The sequence below is a fragment of the Phycodurus eques genome, chromosome 10, assembly GCF_024500275.1.
Source record: "Phycodurus eques isolate BA_2022a chromosome 10, UOR_Pequ_1.1, whole genome shotgun sequence".
Classification (NCBI taxonomy): Eukaryota; Metazoa; Chordata; class Actinopteri; order Syngnathiformes; family Syngnathidae; genus Phycodurus; species Phycodurus eques.
This window is the reverse complement of record NC_084534.1, coordinates 4052648-4072991: the sequence shown is the minus strand read 5'-3', so window position 1 is coordinate 4072991 and position 20344 is coordinate 4052648. Positions and strand designations below refer to the sequence as shown.

General features: G+C 41.0%; 2 protein-coding genes across 4 annotated transcripts in view; one reads left to right on the top strand and one right to left on the bottom strand.

The window, feature by feature from the left end:
• phactr3b (phosphatase and actin regulator 3b) overlaps positions 1–10931 on the top strand; it is a 59731-nt gene extending 48800 nt beyond the window's left edge. For all 3 annotated transcript variants that reach the window (XM_061687795.1, XM_061687794.1, XM_061687796.1), the window contains exons 9-13: positions 3891–3946; positions 6278–6339; positions 6492–6632; positions 7180–7256; positions 8639–10931. In XM_061687795.1, coding sequence (XP_061543779.1) covers positions 3891–3946; positions 6278–6339; positions 6492–6632; positions 7180–7256; positions 8639–8654 — 352 coding nt within the window. In that variant the 3' untranslated portion in view covers positions 8655–10931. The remainder of the gene's footprint in view (positions 1–3890; positions 3947–6277; positions 6340–6491; positions 6633–7179; positions 7257–8638) is intronic.
• An 8149-nt stretch (positions 10932–19080) lies between these two features.
• On the bottom strand, positions 19081–19980 carry ppp1r3db (protein phosphatase 1, regulatory subunit 3Db). The gene has a single exon (XM_061688719.1). The coding sequence runs from the start codon at positions 19978–19980 to the stop codon at positions 19081–19083; it is 900 nt and encodes a 299-aa protein (XP_061544703.1).
• Between the last annotated feature and the right edge of the window lie 364 nt (positions 19981–20344).

Genomic DNA, 20344 nt, shown 5'->3' with positions numbered 1-20344 from the left:
TGGGGGAGTACTTGTGAAGCACACATCACTGCAGGAGCTTGTGACTAAAGTCCTGTTGGGATTATTTGGATCAACAGAAACAGTCTGACTCAGTCTTCTTGTGTTTGAGGAAGTCCCCCCCCCCCCCCCCCTTTCTATATTCACATTGAGTATTAAGAATATAATGTTCATCGGGGGCGATTAGGGAATGGCTGTTCTGATTCAATTCACACCCAAGAGGTAAATGCTAAATGACTGGAATGAGTTCACTGACCACACATCCTACTATAGCTTGGCGCCATTTATCTTTGTCTACCGTCCTCTTTCATCATGTTGTGTCTGTGGGTATGTTCTGGAAGCCCTCAGGGGTCCCAGTCACAGCTGAGCTTGCAAAAGCTTATTTTAGATATTTGTTCAAGGTGCTATTCCCCCCTTGTCAGAACTGTGTAAAAAAATAGCACGTCAGCTGAAGTCACATCTTGGAATTGGTTTTAGATAATACAGAATAGGTGGCACGGTGGCCGACTGGTTAGAGCGTCAGCCTCACAATTCTGAAGACCTGGGTTCAATCCCTGGCCCCGCCTGTGTGGAGTTTGCATGTTCTCCCTGTGGCTGCGTGGGTTTTCTCCGGGCACTCCGGTTTCCTTCCACATCCCAAAACATGCATTAATTGGAGACTCTAAATTGCCCGTAGGCATGACTGTGAGTGCAAATGGTTGTTTGTTTCTATGTCCCCTGCGATTGGCTGGCAACCAGTTCAGGGTGTACCCCGCCTCCTGCCCGATGACAGCTGTGATAGGCTCCAGCATGCCCGCGACCCTAGTGAGGCGAAGCGGCTCAGAAAATGGATGGATGGATAATAAAGAATAAAAACTCAAATGCTCCTTCAATCCTCAGAAATTTTACAAGGCAATTCTGGAGCACACATTATTTTTACTCAGCAGTCATTTTGACATAATAATCAGAAAATAGTGGTGCAGATACATAGTTTAGTTTCGCAGACTCTGTATTGTCGGGTGGCACATGGGCCAAAAATAACTTTTTCGATTTTGGCGAGGATCTGTATAAAGGTGCAGGAATTTTCACCGATTGAGTTACTCTGGCTTCCGCGGGAGAGATGCAGATCCCACAACTTGAGCACATGCAGCTATTTTTCTGTGCTCACCAATTGGTGGCTTTATTTGTCCAAAATGCATGTAAATGTGGTACCGTCATTGCTCATAATCCTCCATCTTTTTCATAATAAATCTTTCAACACAACCAACATTTTGCACCGTTGTACAAGCAAAAATGATTTTAAAAAAAGAAAAACATAAGATTTAATCCCTACTGTAGGTCCATGGTTTGATTGGATCATCACCATTGACAGTCTTATCTAGTCTGGTGATGGTATTATAGCATACTGGAACAAACACAAATACGGTAGATCTAATCAGGGAAGTCGCCAGGCTTTTCACCTCAACGTCAATTCCGCTTGTTGAAAATTCAATTTTCTCCGGCTCCGTGTTCGTCATGGTCACTAAGAATCTTCATCTTGCACACTGCCCAAGCCTCTTTATGGTGCCCCAGGGTCTAATAATTATGCAAAAATGGACAGAAATGCGTCTTTTGGGTTTAAAGATTTTACTATGCTTTAAGAAGCACATACAAAGTTACGATCAGTTGTATTCTTACTAGACTTGAGGAAATGAGACAATAAGGACATCTATAGACAATGTGACCATGCTCTGCTGAAAATCTGAAATATTTTCTCACCCCTTTAATAAAGATGTGTAACGTGTGTATTTCTGTGTGGCATCTGCATCCGCCAACGTACATAATCAAAGTCAGAATTTTCCCCCCTAGCGCATTTACTGAATTCTTTTTTTTATTTTTATTGTGTACATCAGTTGCTCATGATTAAAAAGTGGTAACCTGACATCATTTTCTTCCGAAGCATATTGCTGCCACACCCAGAAAAAAGTTAGATATGACGTTATAACGGGATAGGTTTCATGTTTTCACGTAAAAAACGCTTCACGTTTTAACATGACAAGTTTAAGATTTTAACGTGGTAAGTTTCATGTTTTAACGTAATAAGTTTTAACGTCTTAAAGTTAACATTTTAACATGATACGTTTTTTTTAACATAATGTTCCACCCTTTAGTAGGATCAATTTAAAATTTGATAAGTTTAATGGTTCAACGTGATAAGATTTTGGGTTTCCTGGTCTTCTTTTTAAACACTTGACGAAGAGCAGTGTATTTGCATAGCTAGTAACATTTAATTTATAAGACTTGATGCACTTTTCTCTCCCTTCATTGGGCCCCACCAGTGATCTGAACCGGAAATAATTGCTTCCTTTTGTTTTGCCGAACGCAAAAGTTACATTTATCATGTTTTCATGTCATAATTTATATAACGTGATACAGATTAATTTTTTTTTGGGCAGCAATACGCCTCTGTAATTTTAATAAAATAATATACATCAGTTTAGGACATTGAAATCATGTGCAATGTACATGTGCCAATTAAGTCAATTCTAAGGACTTTGTTTCAGTGGTGTTCGGGAACGGAAGTAATATTTAACGTCTTTGTTTGTGAACAGGGGTGTTTGTTATGGACGTGTATTGCATTCACTTGGATTTTAAAACAACTTCTGTTTTTCTGAGTAATTTTTTTGAGGGCTTCGATTTTTTGAATATTTTTTTTCTGTTTTTCTGAGTATTTTTTTTCTTTTTTTCTGACTAATTATTTTTCTCAGGTTTTCTGTCAAATGTCCTCCCCCCCTGTTTTATGACTATTCCCCCCCTCTTTTTCTGAGTATTTTTTTCCCCTGTTTTTTTTTTTTTAGTAATTGCCCCCCCCCCCCCTCCCCCCTCCAAAATGACCGGCCTATATAGTTTGATCAAGTTTTATTTTGATATGGGTTTAAGACACTGGGAGATACTCCTGTTTTTGACTCACGTAGATGGTATTGTTATTAGTCCAAATTGGGGGAACATCATTAGTCAGAAAAACAGAAAAAAATACTCAGAAAAACAGAAAGAAATATTCCAAAAAACATAGCCCTCAAAATAAAAAAATATTTTTTTTTTTAATCCAAGTGAATGCAATACGCTTCCGTAGTTTGTGAACCGAGGTTTCCCTAGAATTACAATTTCTTATGAGGTGATGTGTTTTCATTGTAACAACAGTTTCATCTGGCACGTTGAGGGGAATGCTAAAGTTCAGATGATGTGGAATGCTGACTCATGAATCGTGACAGATTGCTGTTTGCTGACTGGTTAACAACGTGACGCGGTACCAGCGCTGTGATCACATGATCTCTGTCATACCGGCACATGTACAAGTTATAAGTTATTGTGTATTGTTGGAAAGCGATTACAAAATCAGTTGGTCAATTCATGGAAAGAAAATGCAGTCCCCACCACGGCCACCACCCACATGGTGTCGATTGACTACTTCTGTTCTGTTGTAATGCAACTGCAGCACATGGCTAAAAGATTATGACCTTGCGTGGCAGTGCGCGCGCGCGTGCGTGTCCCAGCCCTTCCCGGTGTGCTACAAAGGAGGCGGCGTGTGCTGCGTTCACGCAACTCCACTCACAACGCATCAACATCCTCCACACGTCCAACTGGGAACATTTGCTCAGTTTTCCCGTTCATGGGATATCAGCTGAAACTTGTTTTTAAGGGGAATTTCTTCGGAAGTGAATTGGACGCGTAATCCGAAAGAGGTTTTTGGAGTTTTGTTCCGATGTGGATTCATAAAGGCTTTAGGAGCCAAGTGAGGTGCATTGGGGAGGACGCGTGGACGTGCGCCTCTTGGAGCTGTGCCCGCACGAGACACACGCGCCCCAAGTGCTGGTGGAACTGAGAGCCCACAGCACCAAAATGGTCCAGAACGTCATTTTGGTGTTTTTTCGCAGGAGACTGAGCCAGCGTCCGGCGGTGGAGGAGCTGGAGAGTCGGAACATCTTGAAGCGTAAGTTACAAACATGTATTCAAAGTTTTTATTCACGTAAAAAAACAAATCAAAAACAAATCTCACGCCTTTCCCACTTAACTAGCTGAGGCATTTCATTCATTTTTTCCATACATTTCCATACAATAGGCCTATGCCATAACTTGCATCTGCTTGCAAGTTATGGGGGGGGGGGGGGGGGGGGAGAAGTTGTATGATCATAAATACAAAAATCCTGAATACGAGTGTTTTATGGAAAGGGGTCAACACAAATGAGAACACCCCAACCGATATGTCGGAATTAGAAAACCTTGTATTTCATTTTACAATCAATGGATGTCATACACCACACTGAGATGTGAAATGACATGTGAAATGAAAATTAGATTATATTTAATCGGAAACAAATTTAATACACTCGATAATGTGGCTCAAATGAATGTATGGATTAAAACAATTATAATTCAACCACAGATGTGCCAAACATTCATCATTTATGTTGAGAATTTTAGAATTATATAGACATGTATTTGGGGTGGGACTTGATGAAAAACAATTTTATTAGAGACTTTGCAGTTAATCTCGACTAATCACATTTTAATTGTATAACAATATTTGTCCTAAAAAGCAACATAGTTTAATTTAAATGGATTTTAGTGACGACTGAATCAAATGATGGACACAGACAGGAATATTGTTAACGCTGGAAAAATGTATTTACTTGCATTTCAATGAAAAACAGTAGAAAGAAATAATAGAAAATATCCCTGGCCAAAATTAAACAGACCTAAAGTTAAAGTGCCATTTTAGGACAATTTTTTTTTTTTTTTTTTGTATTAAAGGGAAATGTATTCCCTTTAAATGGTGCTCCTGCGTGGCAGTCGAAAAGTTGGATCACATGTTGGAGGGTTGAAACTCCTTTTTGCACAATTTGCACAAAACCAAGCTGACATGTGCATCATTGTAATCGGTGTATCAGGAAATTGTGCACTCACAAAAGGTTCCGTGTTGTTTGGAAAACAAACTGTGGTAATGTTTAAAAGTAATTATTTTATTTTATTAATTGTGATTAATGTGTTAATGTCCCATATATATTAGGGGTGGGACTTTAACATATATATATATATACATACATATATATATATATATATATATTATCACAGACACACACAAATTATCCACTGTTATGATAAAATGAGCACTTTTCAATCCCTCATTACACTTTTTAAAATTAAGATATTTCATGAGCTCAAGATGCTATTACTTTAGTTGTTACAGTTTATCAACCCATGTTGAAACTGCTTCACACTCATGTACAAGAAAGACATTGCATTTATTTACACCAAAGACAAAGTCTTTTTGAAATAATCTTGATTTTAAAAAGTACTGGAAGTGATCCAAACGTTAGTTCGTCATGGCTCGAGTGGGTGCATCGGTCGACTCTTCCGCGAAATTAAAGGCATCTTCGACTGTAACCAATCAAATGTTTTTCTGCTGTCAGGCAGTCAGAAACTTAATAGGATAGAAACTTGTGGGACACATTCATGCAGGGAATGAAGATGTACAACATTTGTCCTGAGCTCAGACTGGCCACCTGTGAGCCTGCGAGCAGCTGCTTGTGCCATCTAAATCTTGTGTCCTTTACGAAATACACCACAAGATCACTGCGCTGAACCGACTGAGAAATGCTTCAATGAATTTTCCAATGCATTCTAATGCAATATTTGTGGTGTTATTTGCCAGCCAGGGAGTACAAGTTGTGAAAAATAATCATTTTATTTCCCCCCCCTTGCCCAAACTTTCACTACAGTATATATAATATTGTATGTTGATTCCCTCTAGTGGAATACAAAAGAATAACTGCCCAAGTACTGTTCAGTTGTATTTTACTTTTTAGTACAATACATTTCCGCTTAAGATTTAAGAACAGTTTGTTTTCAAACTTTTATTAAGGTAGAATTATTGTGAAACTTGTATGTACAATACATTTGAGTTGAATCATTTCGGTATTTTTTCCCGCCCTATGTTTAAGCGCACTGTTATTGTTCAAACTGTGCATAACGTAACAGTGGCTTACAGTAATATTAAATTAACTTTTTGGGAATAAAAGCGCTGTCTTGTTTTTGATTAACACCTGTGTCTACTGCACTAAAGTATTTTAAAGTTGTTGATGACAGTGGCACTTGGAGAGCTCAGTATTTCTTTAGTAGGTGTAGAAAGTTTGAGACCCACTGGCTTAGTCAATTTAACCAGTTCCACAATTAAAACAGTGAATATATTTCCTCACCGAAAGGGCTTAATATTACTTGAATAAAAATGGCCCTAATATTTATTTTCCTTGGTTCTCAACAGAAAGAAATGACCAGACTGAACAGGAAGAAAGGCGAGAAATAAAGCAACGCCTGAACAGAAAGGTATGCAGCTGCAGTTTCTCGAACAGTATTCATCTTACAGTATACAGTATTTGGATTGCACAGGGCAGCTTCAAACACATCGAGCCTGACCAAAAAGTTGAAAAGCATATACGTAGTAGCAGTAGCACTCACTCTGATTTGTATTTGCACAGCTCAACCAGCGACCGACAGTGGATGAACTGCGGGACAGAAAGATTCTCATTCGTTTCAGTGACTATGTGGAAGTGGCCAAAGCTCAGGACTATGACAGGAGGGCAGACAAGCCCTGGACCAGACTGTCAGCTGCTGATAAGGTAGCTAGAAAAATTTTAGATACAAATTTCAACGTAATGATTAAGGGTTTATAAATGTCTATAGATTGGATATTAATTAGGTTCTTAACAAGACCTAGCAAACCTCTGAAAACATTGAGCGTGACTTTGTCACAGTAAGCACTGCACTGCTTATCCCCTTTCTAGTAATAGGTGGTTGCTCATTAATTATTTTTGTTCCGTGTCACATGTCCCTTTTTAAAAGAATAGATAATGGAATAGATAATTGAGAGCCAACACGTGGTTGTTGTACCCGGCCTCTCGCCCAAAGTTAGCTGGGATTGGTTCCAGCTCAGCTGCAACCCAAATAAGGACAAGTGGTACAGTACTGTAAATAGATGGATGGATTTATTGTTATTAACTGTCAAATATCAGTTATTTCATAAAGTCACTTATAACGTATTTATAAACAATTGGTAAACCCTTGTCGTTAATATTGCATAATGTGTCAGAACAACATACTGTACATGTATCCCCGGAGGAAGCATGCATGCAGGGCATCATGCTGAATGTTGCTTTTGTTCTGCAGGCGGCCATCCGTAAAGAACTGAATGAGTTCAAAAGTACGGAGATGGAGGTTCATTCTTCGAGCAAACACCTGACAAGGTTAGTGTGTCAATGGTCTTCCTCTTTATATTGTGACATATCAGTGAGTGCGCATGCTGTGCAGTATGGCCACATTTAGTTTAGCTCTCCACTGTATAGAAGAGGTCACATACAGTATTGGAGAAACATGGAACGGCGGTGAACCTTCCCAGGAGTAGCCGGCCTACAAAAATTATCCCGAGAGCACAGCGACAACTCATCCAGGAGGTCACAAAGGAACCTAGGAGATCATCTAAAGAACTGCAGGCCTCCCTTGCCTCAGTTCAGGTCAATGTTCATGAGTCAACAACAACAAAGAGACTGTACAAAAATGGTATCCATGGCAGAGTTCCAAGGGGAAAACTACTGCTGACCAAAAAGACTCGTCTTTCTTTAGCAAAAGAAAAAAAAAATTGAATGACTCCCCAAGACTTCTGGGAGAATATTGTATGGACTGACGAGATGAAAAATTTAACTTTTTGAAAAGTGTGTATCTCATTACATTTGATGTAAATGTAACAACAGCATTTCATAAAAAGAACATTGCACCAACAGTCAAACATGGTGGTGCTAGTGTAATGGTCTGGGGCTGCTTTTCTTATACAGGACCTGGATGACTTGCTGTGATTGATGGAAACATGAATTCTGCTCTTAACCAGAAAATCCCGAAGGAGAATGTTTGGTCATCAGTTGGTGATGTCCTCAGGCTGACGCACACTTGGATTTTGTAGGAGCACAATGATCTAAAATACAGCAGTAAATCCGAGGTTTTGGAGTGGCCTAATCAAAGTCTGGACTTGAATCTGATTGAAATGCTGTGGCATGACTTTAAAAGGCCTTTCATGCTTGAAAACCCTCCATTGTTGCTGAATTCTAACTATACTGCATGGAAGAGTGGGCCAAAACATTTCCACATACACAGACTCATCGGCAGTTATAGATAACACTTGATTGCAGATATTGCTGCTGAGGGTGGGCCAGCCACTTATTAGGTTTAGGGGGCAGGTAGCGTTCAATATTTCTTTTCTTAATAAATAAAATCACCTTTGAAAAACTGCATTTTATGTTTACATGGGTTACCATAGTCTGATATTTACATTTGTTTGATGATCTTAAACATTAAAGTGGGGAAACTATGCAAAAAGAAATAAGAATTTGCAAAGGGAGCAAAGACTTTTTCACAGCACTGTAGTTCACATTTTGCTTGTTCAAGACAGAATCCCTCGAGCTAAATAGTCCCTGGAGTATCTGCCATTGTGCTTACACAAGACTCCTTTCTTGTGCAAAGGCATTGGCTGCTTTATGATTCCTCTGGGCTAATTATAGAACTGCTGATTTATGAAACCCCAGTATGGGACTATATAAGCCCAGACTCATCCCCCTTTTTTGTCCCCCCCCTGCAGGTTCCACCGGCCTTAGCAAGGTTTCTTCTGTGAAGAGTTGCTGATATTTGGTTCAGTCAGTGAAGACCTTGCACAGAGTCTTCCAGTGTACTGGCCCACAGTCAGTGGGTGTCCTGATATTTGGGTCCAACAAACCTTGGAGGCTATGTCTCTAGAAATGGAGCCACGAGTAGACGAGACGACATTCAGCCAGATCTACTCACAGGATCATTTCACGGACCTTCATGGGACCTTGTCAGGAGAACAGGAAACTGTTCAGAGACTTTTTTTTTTGTAAACTGACTATTTTAAAATACTTATTTGCAATGCCATAGGTGTGGGGGAAAGGTGCATGTGGCCCAGTGGCCCTATCCCACTGTTGTTTGAGACGTCACCTCCCCGTTCTGTCTGACTTTCACTGGTTCAATTGGTGATGAGTTTCATATCGACAGCATCTATGTTCTTAATCAAAAACCTTGTCTGTGAACAAGGCAACCTCCCTTTGTAAGCACTATTTATTGTCTGCACAATACAGGTTTTCAATTTGTAAGAAACATTTGCGTGTTCATTGGAGTTCTGTTGTGTTTTTAATCTTTATTTAGATATCACAGCATTAACATGTCATTACTAGCAAGTGTGAATTGTAAATGTCTTTAAAGAGCAGTTCTGAATCATCAATGAATTTCAGTCGCCACAATAAAAAAAAAAAACAACAACAACCTTGTTACTAAGCTCTCCATGCTGCCAAAAGAAAAGACATGCAATAGGTGGATAGAGTAAAAAAAAAAAAAAAAAAAAAAAACATGCTGTGAAACCTTCTGTAGCGACATCTCAGTCAGGTACTTTCAACTGGCCGTGGAATTTTTGCTTCATTTTTGACATCAGCAAACGTCTCGTGTGAGTCACTGTGTTCTCTTGGCAATAGAAAGGCTACAGATGGCAGCGTGGGTTCAATTTTGACTGTACACTCACACAAACAGCTCGCTCTTTGGAGTAATGGATCCAATGTCAGCTGTGGCAGATCGTGAGGTGTCTTATCCACAATAGCCAGAAACCTGTGGAGGGGTACGACAGAAAGGCATGCTCCTGTGAGTGGAAAGGGGGTATCCTGAATCACAGGTGTCATATTGGCCATTGGTGACTCACAGCATCTACTCATCGGTTTTAGCCAATTTTTAGTGTGGCGACATTGATTTAATCACATCATACATCCACCCTTAGCTAACTTCCTTGTTGTCTACAGACATCTATCTTAAGTTAATAGAATTATCTATATTGCCCATATATGATTTGGTGGGATGCTGGGAAAGCGTCAGAAAGAACATCGCTGAAACCATGTCAATAAACCTCATTACACATTTTCACGTCATACTACACTTTTATGAGGCATCTGTTTAAGGCATCAATCTATTGATTGACTCCGTTCTAGTCTAGTCATTTTCCGAAACCAGGCCTTATTGTTGTATCAATAATACAACCCATCTCCGCAAAAGTTGATTTGAGGAAACTGTAGTCTTCTTGTTTAAGTTGTTTCCCCTTTAATCCAAAAGGTTTCTGCAGTTCTAAATTTTACACAGCAAATACCCCAAGTCTTACCAAGAATATTATTTCTTTCTGTCTTATTTCTAGTCAAAACTAAACTGATTACACCTAAATTAAGACTCATCACCGAATAGGTACCATATTGTTAGACAATTTTGTCTTGTTTCTGATGAATGTTTTCAAGCTAAGTTCAAGATAATGTAAATTTGAAATAGCTAGGGGGACAAAAATATACTCTAACTTACTGATTTACTTACTCCTACTCAGAATCTTACCAATAATATTTGTCTTATTTTGAGTAAAATATAATTAAATTACACTCAAAATAAGACTTTTTTGGTGATTTAAAAAAATATATAAAATATTACTCCATTGGCATTTTTTTTCCTACTTTAAGTAAAAAATATCTTGAAACAAGTGAAGATTGTCTTAAAACAAGTTAGTTTTTTTGTGTGATGAGTCTTATTTTAAGTGTTGTGTCTTCCTGATTGTATGAGGATCATTGTTGTTGTTATTGTTGTTGTTGCTCTTATAATTGTTGTTGTAGTTGTTGACAGGCGTGGCTGGTGAATGAATGATCATTTTGCATAACAACTGTTTGTTCACCTGCCTGGTGTTAAATTGTCTCATTAGTGGCCACTATTCCCATGGAGTGAGACAATCTTTGTGGGAGAGAAGTTCAAGTTCAATTTCCCCGATTCAACTTTTGCGGCGTTCCATGACCTGGACAACTAAGAATCTACACAGGTGTCATTCCTGGCTGTCGGTGCCTTTTCCGTCCCAATGAAAATACTTTTAATATTTTACTTCCAATGAATAAAATGCATATTTTGAAAACATTTTACGATAGATTGTGGTCTTCCTCCTTGCATGGACACAAACTAATACCTGGAAAATTTTCAAGCAATTGAGTTTCAAAGAGAAATATTTTCATTTAAAAAAAACAAACCTTTATTATTGATTAGATTTCCTTAAAGTCTGTCTAAATATAAAAGTAGTATACTGTATCAATGGTAACAGTGCTTTTCATATGTTTAAAAAAAAATGTGTTTCTCGACCAATGAATTGCATCAGTCTCTAAATGTTGCAAAGTACATACTAAGCACACACAAGATGACGTTTGTGCGCATAAATTAAAGTTTATTAGCAGTTTACAACACAATGTACACAGAAACACAACTGCAACAATATTTCAATAATCACAGAGTAACCCGCTCACACAGTTATCCACTCACACACACACACATAATTACACACGTACACACACACGCACACACACACACACACACACACACACACACACACACACACACACACACACAAGAGCTATTCACTCACACTCTGTCTGTCCACCTTACCGTTACCTGACTTGCTTCTCTTTAAAAATAAGTTATATAGCTTGTCCCCGTCTTTTCATTTCTCAACGGACCCTATGAAAAAAAACAGGCCAGTTTTGTTACTCTTAGCATCAATTACAATTGCACAATGTTATCAAATCCCCACTTCAAGTCTAAAAAATGTCAGGAGAAATAGACCACTTCAGATGTAAGTTTCATATTCAAACTTTCAGCTACTCAATGGTTGCCAACTGCTTTTGCCTCAGGAGCCAAATTTTAACTTAGATATTAAGTCACAACCGACATTTTTGACATTCTTTAGCAACTCAAATTTATTTCACAAAAAAAAAAAAAAATAGCCCAGTAATACAGTGAAAACAACTGAAAACAATTGATATACAACCCCAATTCCAATGAAGTTGGGACGTTGTGTTAAATCGATCCATCCATCCATTCTCTGAGCCGCTTCTCCTTACTAGGGTCGCGGGCGTGCTGGAGCCTATCCCAGCTATCATTGGACAAGAGGCGGGGTACACCGTGAACTGGTTGCCAGCCAATCGCAGGGCACATATAAACAAACAACCAGTTGTACTCACATTCACACCTACAGGCAATTTAGAGTTGTCAATTAGCCTACCATGCATGTTTTTGGGAATGTGGGAGGAAACCGGAGAAAATCCACACAGGCACAGGGAGAACATGCAAACTCCACACAGGCGGGGCCAGGGATTGAACCCCGGTCCTCAGAACTGTGTGGCAGACGCTCTAACCAGTCATCCACCGTGCCGCCCGTTGTGTTAAACATAAATAAAAACAGAATACAATGATTTGCAAATCATGTTCGACTTATAATTAAATGAAATATTCAACACAACAAAGACAAGATATTTAATGTTCAAACTGATTAACTTTATTGTTTTTAGCAAATTATCATTAACTTCGAATTTTATGGCTGCAACACCTTCCAAAAAAGCTGCGACAGGGTCATGTTTACCACTCTGTTACATCACCTTTTCTTTTAACAACATTCAATAAACGTTTGGGAACTGAGGACACTAATTGTTGAAGCTTTGTACGTGGAATTCTTTCCCATTCTTTCTTGATGTACAGCGTCAGCTGTTCAACAGTCCGGGGTCTCCGTTGTCGTATTTTACGCTTCATAATGCGCCACACATTTTCAATGGGAGACATGTCTGGACTGCAGGCAGGCCAGTCTAGTACCCGTACTCTTTAACTATGAAGCAACGCTGTTGTAACACATGCAGAATGAGGTTTGGCATTGTCTTGCTGAAATAAGCAGGGGCGTCCATGAAAAAGACGTTGCTTGGATGGCAGCATATGTTTCTCCAAAACCTGCATGTACCTTTCACGGTACGGGACGGTGACGAGTCTGCGTATCGACAGGAAGTGGAGCGGCTGGAGCTGTGGTGCGGCCGACACAACTTGGAGCTGAATATGCTCAAGACTGTAGAGATGATCGTGGACTTCAGGAGGCATCCTTCGCCACAGCTACCCCTCACGCTGTCCTGCTGTCTTGTGTCAACCGTCGAGACCTTCAAGTTCCTGGGAATTACAGTCTCTTAGGACCTGAAGTGGGCGATCAACATCAACTCAGTCCTCAAAAAGGCCCACCACAGGATGTACTTCCTGCGGCTTCTGAGAAAGCACGGCCTGCCATGGGAGCTGCTAAGGCAGTTCTACACTGCGGTCATCGAATCAGTCCTGTGTTCTTCCATCACAGTCAGGTTTGGTGCTGCGACAAAAAAGGACAAACTCCGACTGCACGGACAATCAAAACTGCTGAAAGGATTGTCGGTACCACCTACCCACTCTTGAGGACTTGCACATTGCCAGAACTAAGACAAGAGCATGCAAAATCCTCTCGGACCCTCCACATCCCGGTCACCAGCTCTTCCGGCTCCTTCCCTAAGCTAGGCGCTACCGATCAATGAAGAAGAAGAATCACCTTTTATTGTCATGAACATGCATGCATCCACACGAAATTTGTTCTCTGCATTTAACCCATCACAGTGCACACATACACGTTAGTGGAACACACTGGAGCAGGGGGCAGCTGGAGCGCCCGGGGAGCATTTCGGGGTATCAGTGTCTTGCTCAAGGACACCACAGCCGTCAGTCCAGGGGATGTTGGCGGATGGTCCAGTCGGAGTCTTGAACCTAGGTGCCCCATGGTGGCAGGCGATGATCTTAACCATTGGGCCATCATCATCATCATGCAAACTAGAATTTGCAGACATTCCAAACAGCTAATTTACAATTCCATTGCAACATGCTGCCAATTTCTTTTGTCTGAGTTTGTTGTCACATTTCTGTCGGGCCAATTATATACTACTCGTGCACTCACTGTAGTAGTCTCTGTTGTTGACCAATACTGGCCACTCATGCCAGAGTAGCATCTGCTCCATTTGCACACTGATTGAGGAGTATCTGCAACATTTGCACAATCAACATTGTCACAGATTATCGCACTACTCGTCACTTTGAACTGCATACACTCCTTTAAGTCTCGGCGCCCTTTGCACAATGGTCATTGCACCAGACTATTGCTATATTAGTCATTCAAACTGCTCTAAGTGCAAGAGGACTCTGCATCTTTTTGCACAATTGTCAAAAAATAAAAAATAAAATAAAAAAAATTGTACGAGCATTACCAGATAACTAGCAACCCTTTATTGCTGAGTGACTGTTTTTCTCAATGTCTTTATGTCTCAAAAGTGTTCTCTGTCAATTGACTGTCTGTTGTCGTACTAGAGCAGCTCCAACTACCAGAGACAAATTCCTTGCGTGTTTTTTGGACATACTTGGCAAATAAAGATGATTCTGATTTCAAAATACAAACGGCTCCTTTTGACAAGACGTGCGATGCTGTGATATGTCAATCATCAGGGGGGCATCTGGGGGGTCCAATCAGAAATACAGGGGGGTCCAGTGCTACCCCGGCCTCCCCTCTGGCTCCGATCCTGGCTGTGGTGGTTGGCCTGTCGGACCCAGAATGCCATTTTGTGCGGTATCACGCTTCGCAGATATTAATTTTTGCCACTGCTCTTGGCTTATCATTTAAAAACTTCCTAACCGTTTTATAACATATCTTGCAGGATGCTACAAGATCATAATTAATGTTTCAACAAATTCAGTACATGCAGTAAAGCAGCGTGAGAGAAGAGGGAAACATTTGGTTGACTCAGTCACGATGACTTCATTGTGCCTGTCAGGCAAAGCCAAGGACAATTCCCTCGAAGGATGTGTTGTCACCTCCTGGTTGTGGAAAGAAGATACACTGGAAAACAAAGGCAACCAGCTGTTAGGAGGGGATAATGTTGGGACTGGCAGGGGTGTAGCCATCATTTCAGAAGAGGGGGTGGGGGACACAATGTTCAGAAGTAAGCCACCTTTAATGTTCAAATTATCATCCTCTTGCATTCAACTGCTCCTCTCTAATATGCAAAACAAAATAACTCAACCGTTGAACATTTGGTTGCGTTAAAATGCATATAACCACATAATTAAATGTCAAATGGCAACACTACACCGAAAGGTATGTGTAACATTGTTTATGCCTAAGCATAATGTTTATAATTAGCTTAATGCATAAAAAATGAATGGAAGTAAAAAAGGTTTTGAGCAATTTTTATATTTAAAAGTACAAATCATCCTATTTCAGCCTCTCAATACAGCCCTATGGGGGGGACAAGCCAGTGCAAACTGTAAGCCGGTCCCAAGCCCGGATAAATGCATAGGGTTGCGTCAGGAAGGGCATCCGGCTTAAAACTTTGCCAAACAAATATGAGCGTTCCATACCGGATCGGTCGTGGCCCGGGTTAACAATGCCCGCCACCAGCAGCGTCAACCTGCAGGGCGCCATTGGACTTTCAGCTACTGTGGGTCGAAGTCGAAGAAGAAGAGGTGGAAAGCGGGTTCTTCGGCAGAAAGAGAAGAGGAAAGCACAGAGCCTAGAACTGAATGTGGGGACTTTGAATGTTGGGACTATGACAGGAAAATCTCGGGAGTTGGTTGACATGATGATTAGAAGAAAGGTTGATATATTGTGTGTCCAGGAGACCAGGTGGAAAGGCAGTAAGGCTACAAGTTTAGGGGCAGGGTTTAAATTATTTTACCATGGTGTAGATGGGAAGAGAAATGGAGTCTGGCTTATTTTAAAAGAGTTGGTTAAGAATGTCTTGGAGGTGAAAAAAGTATCAGATCGAGTGATGAGGCTGAAACTTGAAATTGAGGGTGTTATGTATCGTGGGATTAGTGGCTAGTAGGATATGACCTAGAGGTGAAAGAGAAATTCTTGAAGGAGCTAGACGAAGTAGTTCTGAGCATCCCAGACCGAGAGAGAGTCGTGATTGGTGCAGATTGTAATGGACATGTTGGTGAAGGAAAAAGGGGTGATGAAGAAGTAATGGGTAAGTAGGGCATCCAGGAAAGGAACTTGTAGGGACAGAGGGTGGTAGACTTTGCAAAAAGGATGCAAATGGCTGCAGTGAACACTTTTTTCCAGAAGAGGCAGCAACATAGGGTGATCAGAGAGGCAGGCAGGAGTACTTGGTGTATCTTCTGGCAGGAAAGGAGAGAAGGAGACTTGGTGGTGGAACCTCACAGCACAGAAAATCATACAACGAAAAAGGTTAGCTAAGAAGAAGCGGGACACTGAGAGAACCGAGGAGAGGCAAAAGGAATACATTGACATGCGACATAGTGCAAAGGTAGAGGTGGGAAAGGCCAAACAAGAGGCATATGATGACATGTATGGCAGGTTGGACACTAAAGAAGGAGAAAATGATCTATACAGGTTGGCCAGACAGAGGGATAGCGTTGGGAAGGATGTGCAGCAGGTTAGGGTTATTAAGGATAGAGATGGAAATAAGTTGACTGGTACTAGTCGTGTGCTAGATAGATGGAAAGAATACTTCGATGAGTTGATGAATGAGGAAAATGAGAGAGATGGGAGAATAGAAGAGGCAAGTGTGGTGGACCAGGAAGTGGCAGTGATTAGTAAGGGGGAAGTTAGGAAGGCATTAAAGATGAAGTGAGTATTTGCGAGCAACAGTATGGTTTCATGCCTCGAAAGAGTACCACAGATGCATTATTTGCCTTGAGGATGTTGATGGAATAGTACAGAGAAGCTCAGAAGGAGCTCCATTGTGTCTTTGTAGATCTAGAGAAAGCCTATGACAGAGTACCCAAAGAGGAACTATGTACTGCATGCAGTCTGGAGGGGCAGAGAAGTATGTTAGAATAATACAGGACATGTATGAGGACAGCAGAACAGTGGTGAGGTGTGCTTTAGGTGTGACAGATGAATTTAAGGTGGAGGTGGGACTGCATCAGGGATCAGCCCCTTCCTGTTTGCAGTGGTGTTTGATAGGCTGACAGATGAGGTTTGACTGGGATCCCCGTGGACCATGATGTTTGCAGATGACATTGTGATCTGCAGTGAAAGCAGAGAGCAGGTGGAGGAACAGTTAGAAAGATGGAGGCATGCACTGGAAAGCAGAGGAATGAAGAAGTAAGACAGAATATATGTGCATGAATGAGAGGGGTGGTGGGGGAAGACTGATGCTACAGGGAGAAGAGATAGCAAGGGTGGAGGACTTTAAATACTTGGGGTCAACTGTCCAGAGCAATGGTGAGTGTGGTCAGGAAGTGAAGAAACGGGTCCAAGCAGGTTGGAATGGGTGGAGGAAGGTGTCAGGTGTGTTATGTGACAGAAGAGTCTCTGCTCAGATGAAGGGCAAAGTTTATAAAACAGTGGTGAGGCCAGCCATGATTTACGGATTAGAGACAGTGGCACTGAAGAGACAACAGGAAGCAGAGCTGGGGGTGGCAGAAATGAAGATGTTGAGGTTCGCTCTCGGAGTGACCAGGTTGGATAAAATTAGAAATGAGCTCATCAGAGGGACAGCCAAGGTTCGATGCTTTGGAGACAAAGTTAGAGAGAGCAGACTTCGATGGTTTGGGCACATCCAGAGGAGAAATAGTGAGTATATTGGTAGAAGGATGATGAGGATGGAGCTGCCAGGCAAGAGAGCTAGAGGAAGATGGATGTCGTGAGGGAAGACATGAGGGCAGTTGGTGTTAGAGAGGAGGATGCAGGAGATAGGCTTACATGGAAAAGGATGACGCGCTGCGACCCCTAAAGGGACAAGCCGAAAGGAAAAGAAGAAGATCCTATTTCATCCTCTCCAATGTGAAAGCTTTCTGATTTTGTCAGTCCTCAATGAAAGCAGATAAATGATCTTTGTATGTTAAACTAATTTTAAAAAAGTACGCACAAGTTTAAATACCCATGTGCTTGACCTTTTCACACCTATTTTACCAATTTACTGTATTTCTATTATCAACAAATCACTTAAATGTCAAATATTTAATCCCTACCCCCCATCTTTTCTTTTTTTTTTTCTTTTTTATATATTCCTCAGTGTTCGAGGTTTGGTTTTGTGTGAGCATAGTAGAATGAGTAGGAGGAGCCAAGCTTCAGTTATTCAAACTAATTAAACATGTGAAATGCAACGCCACCAGCAAATGACTTGAGTCTGGCAGATTCCTTAAAATCTGGATAGTATTTGAGCTGCATAACACATACTTTGGTGAACAACAGGTTTGCTTCAAGTATACTTAACCCAGGTATTCCTGGATGCACTCCTTTCCATATAGTGAAATAACTAATATTTCGACTCTCTCGTGTAGGCAAACAATCATTAACACTCACATTCACACCATTGGACAATTAGAGTCTTGAATGAAACAAGGTTGCATGTTCTTGGAATGTATGATGAAGCAGGGGAAATGAGAGAAAATCTACACAAGCACAGAGAGAACATTCACACTCCACGCAGGATTGACCCGAGCTGAGATTCAGACCCAGAATCTCTCGAGTTTAAGACAGATGTGCTAACCACATACATCCGGATGTCAGCCAAAGAGCCATATTTACTTATTCAACAAATATTGACTCCGCATGTCTCAATAAGATCAATCAATGAAGCTCATTATATTGTGTAACTGGGCACAAGTTTTGATGTGATTTTTAATGCTTTTAATGTCATAGTGTCACATTGTCGTACCAATCTAATTTAGTGATGAAGCGATGAGATCTCATATGACAGATTTGTCTTGCATTTTCAATATTATATATAAATACATATTTTTTAAAAAAAAAGAATAAAATAGGCTTACCATCCACATGTAACACATTGTATTTGTTTCCCATCACATACATTCTCTTTGTGATTACATTCGTACTCAAATAGGGCACTTTTTCCCCTTTAGTTTAGAGCCACTAATTTATAGTTAGAATTAGCATTTAACAGTGAGCATTATTAATGATATGTCTGGTTTAAAGCATGTCAGTTACAAATTCAACCAAAGGCTATAGCATGCCAGGCACTTCAGTGCAGTTAATCTAAGTGCTTTTTACCACAGACGGTGTGTGTCAATAGTATTTGAGCAAATGTAAGTGATTGTATCACAGCAGCGTTTGCAATAGTGTCAATGAAAGAGTGGCAATAACTGCTATACGATAGCTGCGCCAATGCAATAGCGCCTTTATGTGGTCACTCAGGTAAAATGCAGCATACTATCCTCACATTCCCTCGGTACAGTCACCTTGTAGCTGTGACAAGTCAGTTTGTAATTGCACCCATTGTTGTTGTCCCAATAATTAGAACCTTTGGCATGATAGCAGATGGCGAATTCCAATAAAGCTCCTGGCTGCAAAATGAAAGGCGGCACCGGCAGACGAAATCGGAAGACGTCTGTCCCCGGAGCGTCATATTCTCCCTGGGCCCCGCTTGATACCCAGGATGCCGTTGTATCCGTGGATGTTCTCCAGTTGGTAAAAGAGTAGTGCACTGTGACCTTTTTCTCATAGTCTAAATTAAGTACTTGTATAGTGCCTACTATCCCCAGCTCTGAGCACACAACCTGCTCCAGACACACGGCCTGTGCGCGCACACGCTTCAGGAAGTCGGGTTGAGCTCCCATATTCTCAGGGAAACAGGGTTTAAAGTGAGGCAGGGACAGCTCCAAAGATTTCCCGAAGGCTCTCTCAGAGCTCATCAGTAGTCTGAAAATAACATGTTGGGGTATCAGGGGCCGTTCTTTAACTTCAAACACTTTTACTTCCTCTAAATCAAGGCCCAGCGAGTCCACAAAGCGAACCTGCTGGCTCCTGAGCGCTCTCCTCCTCTCCGCAGGTGAAGAAAGCGACTGAGCTCGTCTCCTCATCATTGTTTTGGTTGGAGGATCGCCGGACAAGCTGAGCTTTGAGCCCTGTTTTACCGAGGGAGGTCTCGGGCCTGGAGGACGGATCAGAACTGGGACCTTGGGTGATTGAGGTTTGGGATCGTAAATGTACCGAAGACGAACGGCGGTGGTGGTTTGGGGGATGGCCGTCCGGCTCGGGGCAGCCATCGCAGCGGAGTTTTCGCATCTCCATTTCTCACTTGCCTTGTCCATGTTTGTCACATTAATCAACTTTGTAAAATAAAACAAATGTTCAATTTTAGTTGATCCTATTGCAAAAAAAGCAACATTCGAATAACATTCAAAACACGGCTGCAGAAAACAAATGTATGAAATAATGCTCGAACCTTTCCAGTTTGAACTCCCTCTGTTCAGAAGTTTTGTTCCTGGATGCAGTTAAACCAGTAATTGCCAGTGAAACTCAGTAGAAAACAAAAATGCAGCTAAATATAGAAAATACAAGTGGCAGTCGACAACAGATGATGAGCCAGTCCCACTGCAAACACAGGACAAACAACTGCAATATATTGCTACTTTCAGTTTAGCCCTTGACATATAACTTGAAACCTTTACTGGG

Coding starts and splice junctions, on each gene's coding strand:
- ppp1r3db (XM_061688719.1), bottom strand. CDS start 19,980: ATGGACAAGGCAAGTGAGAAATGGAGATGCGAAAACTCCGCTGCGATG.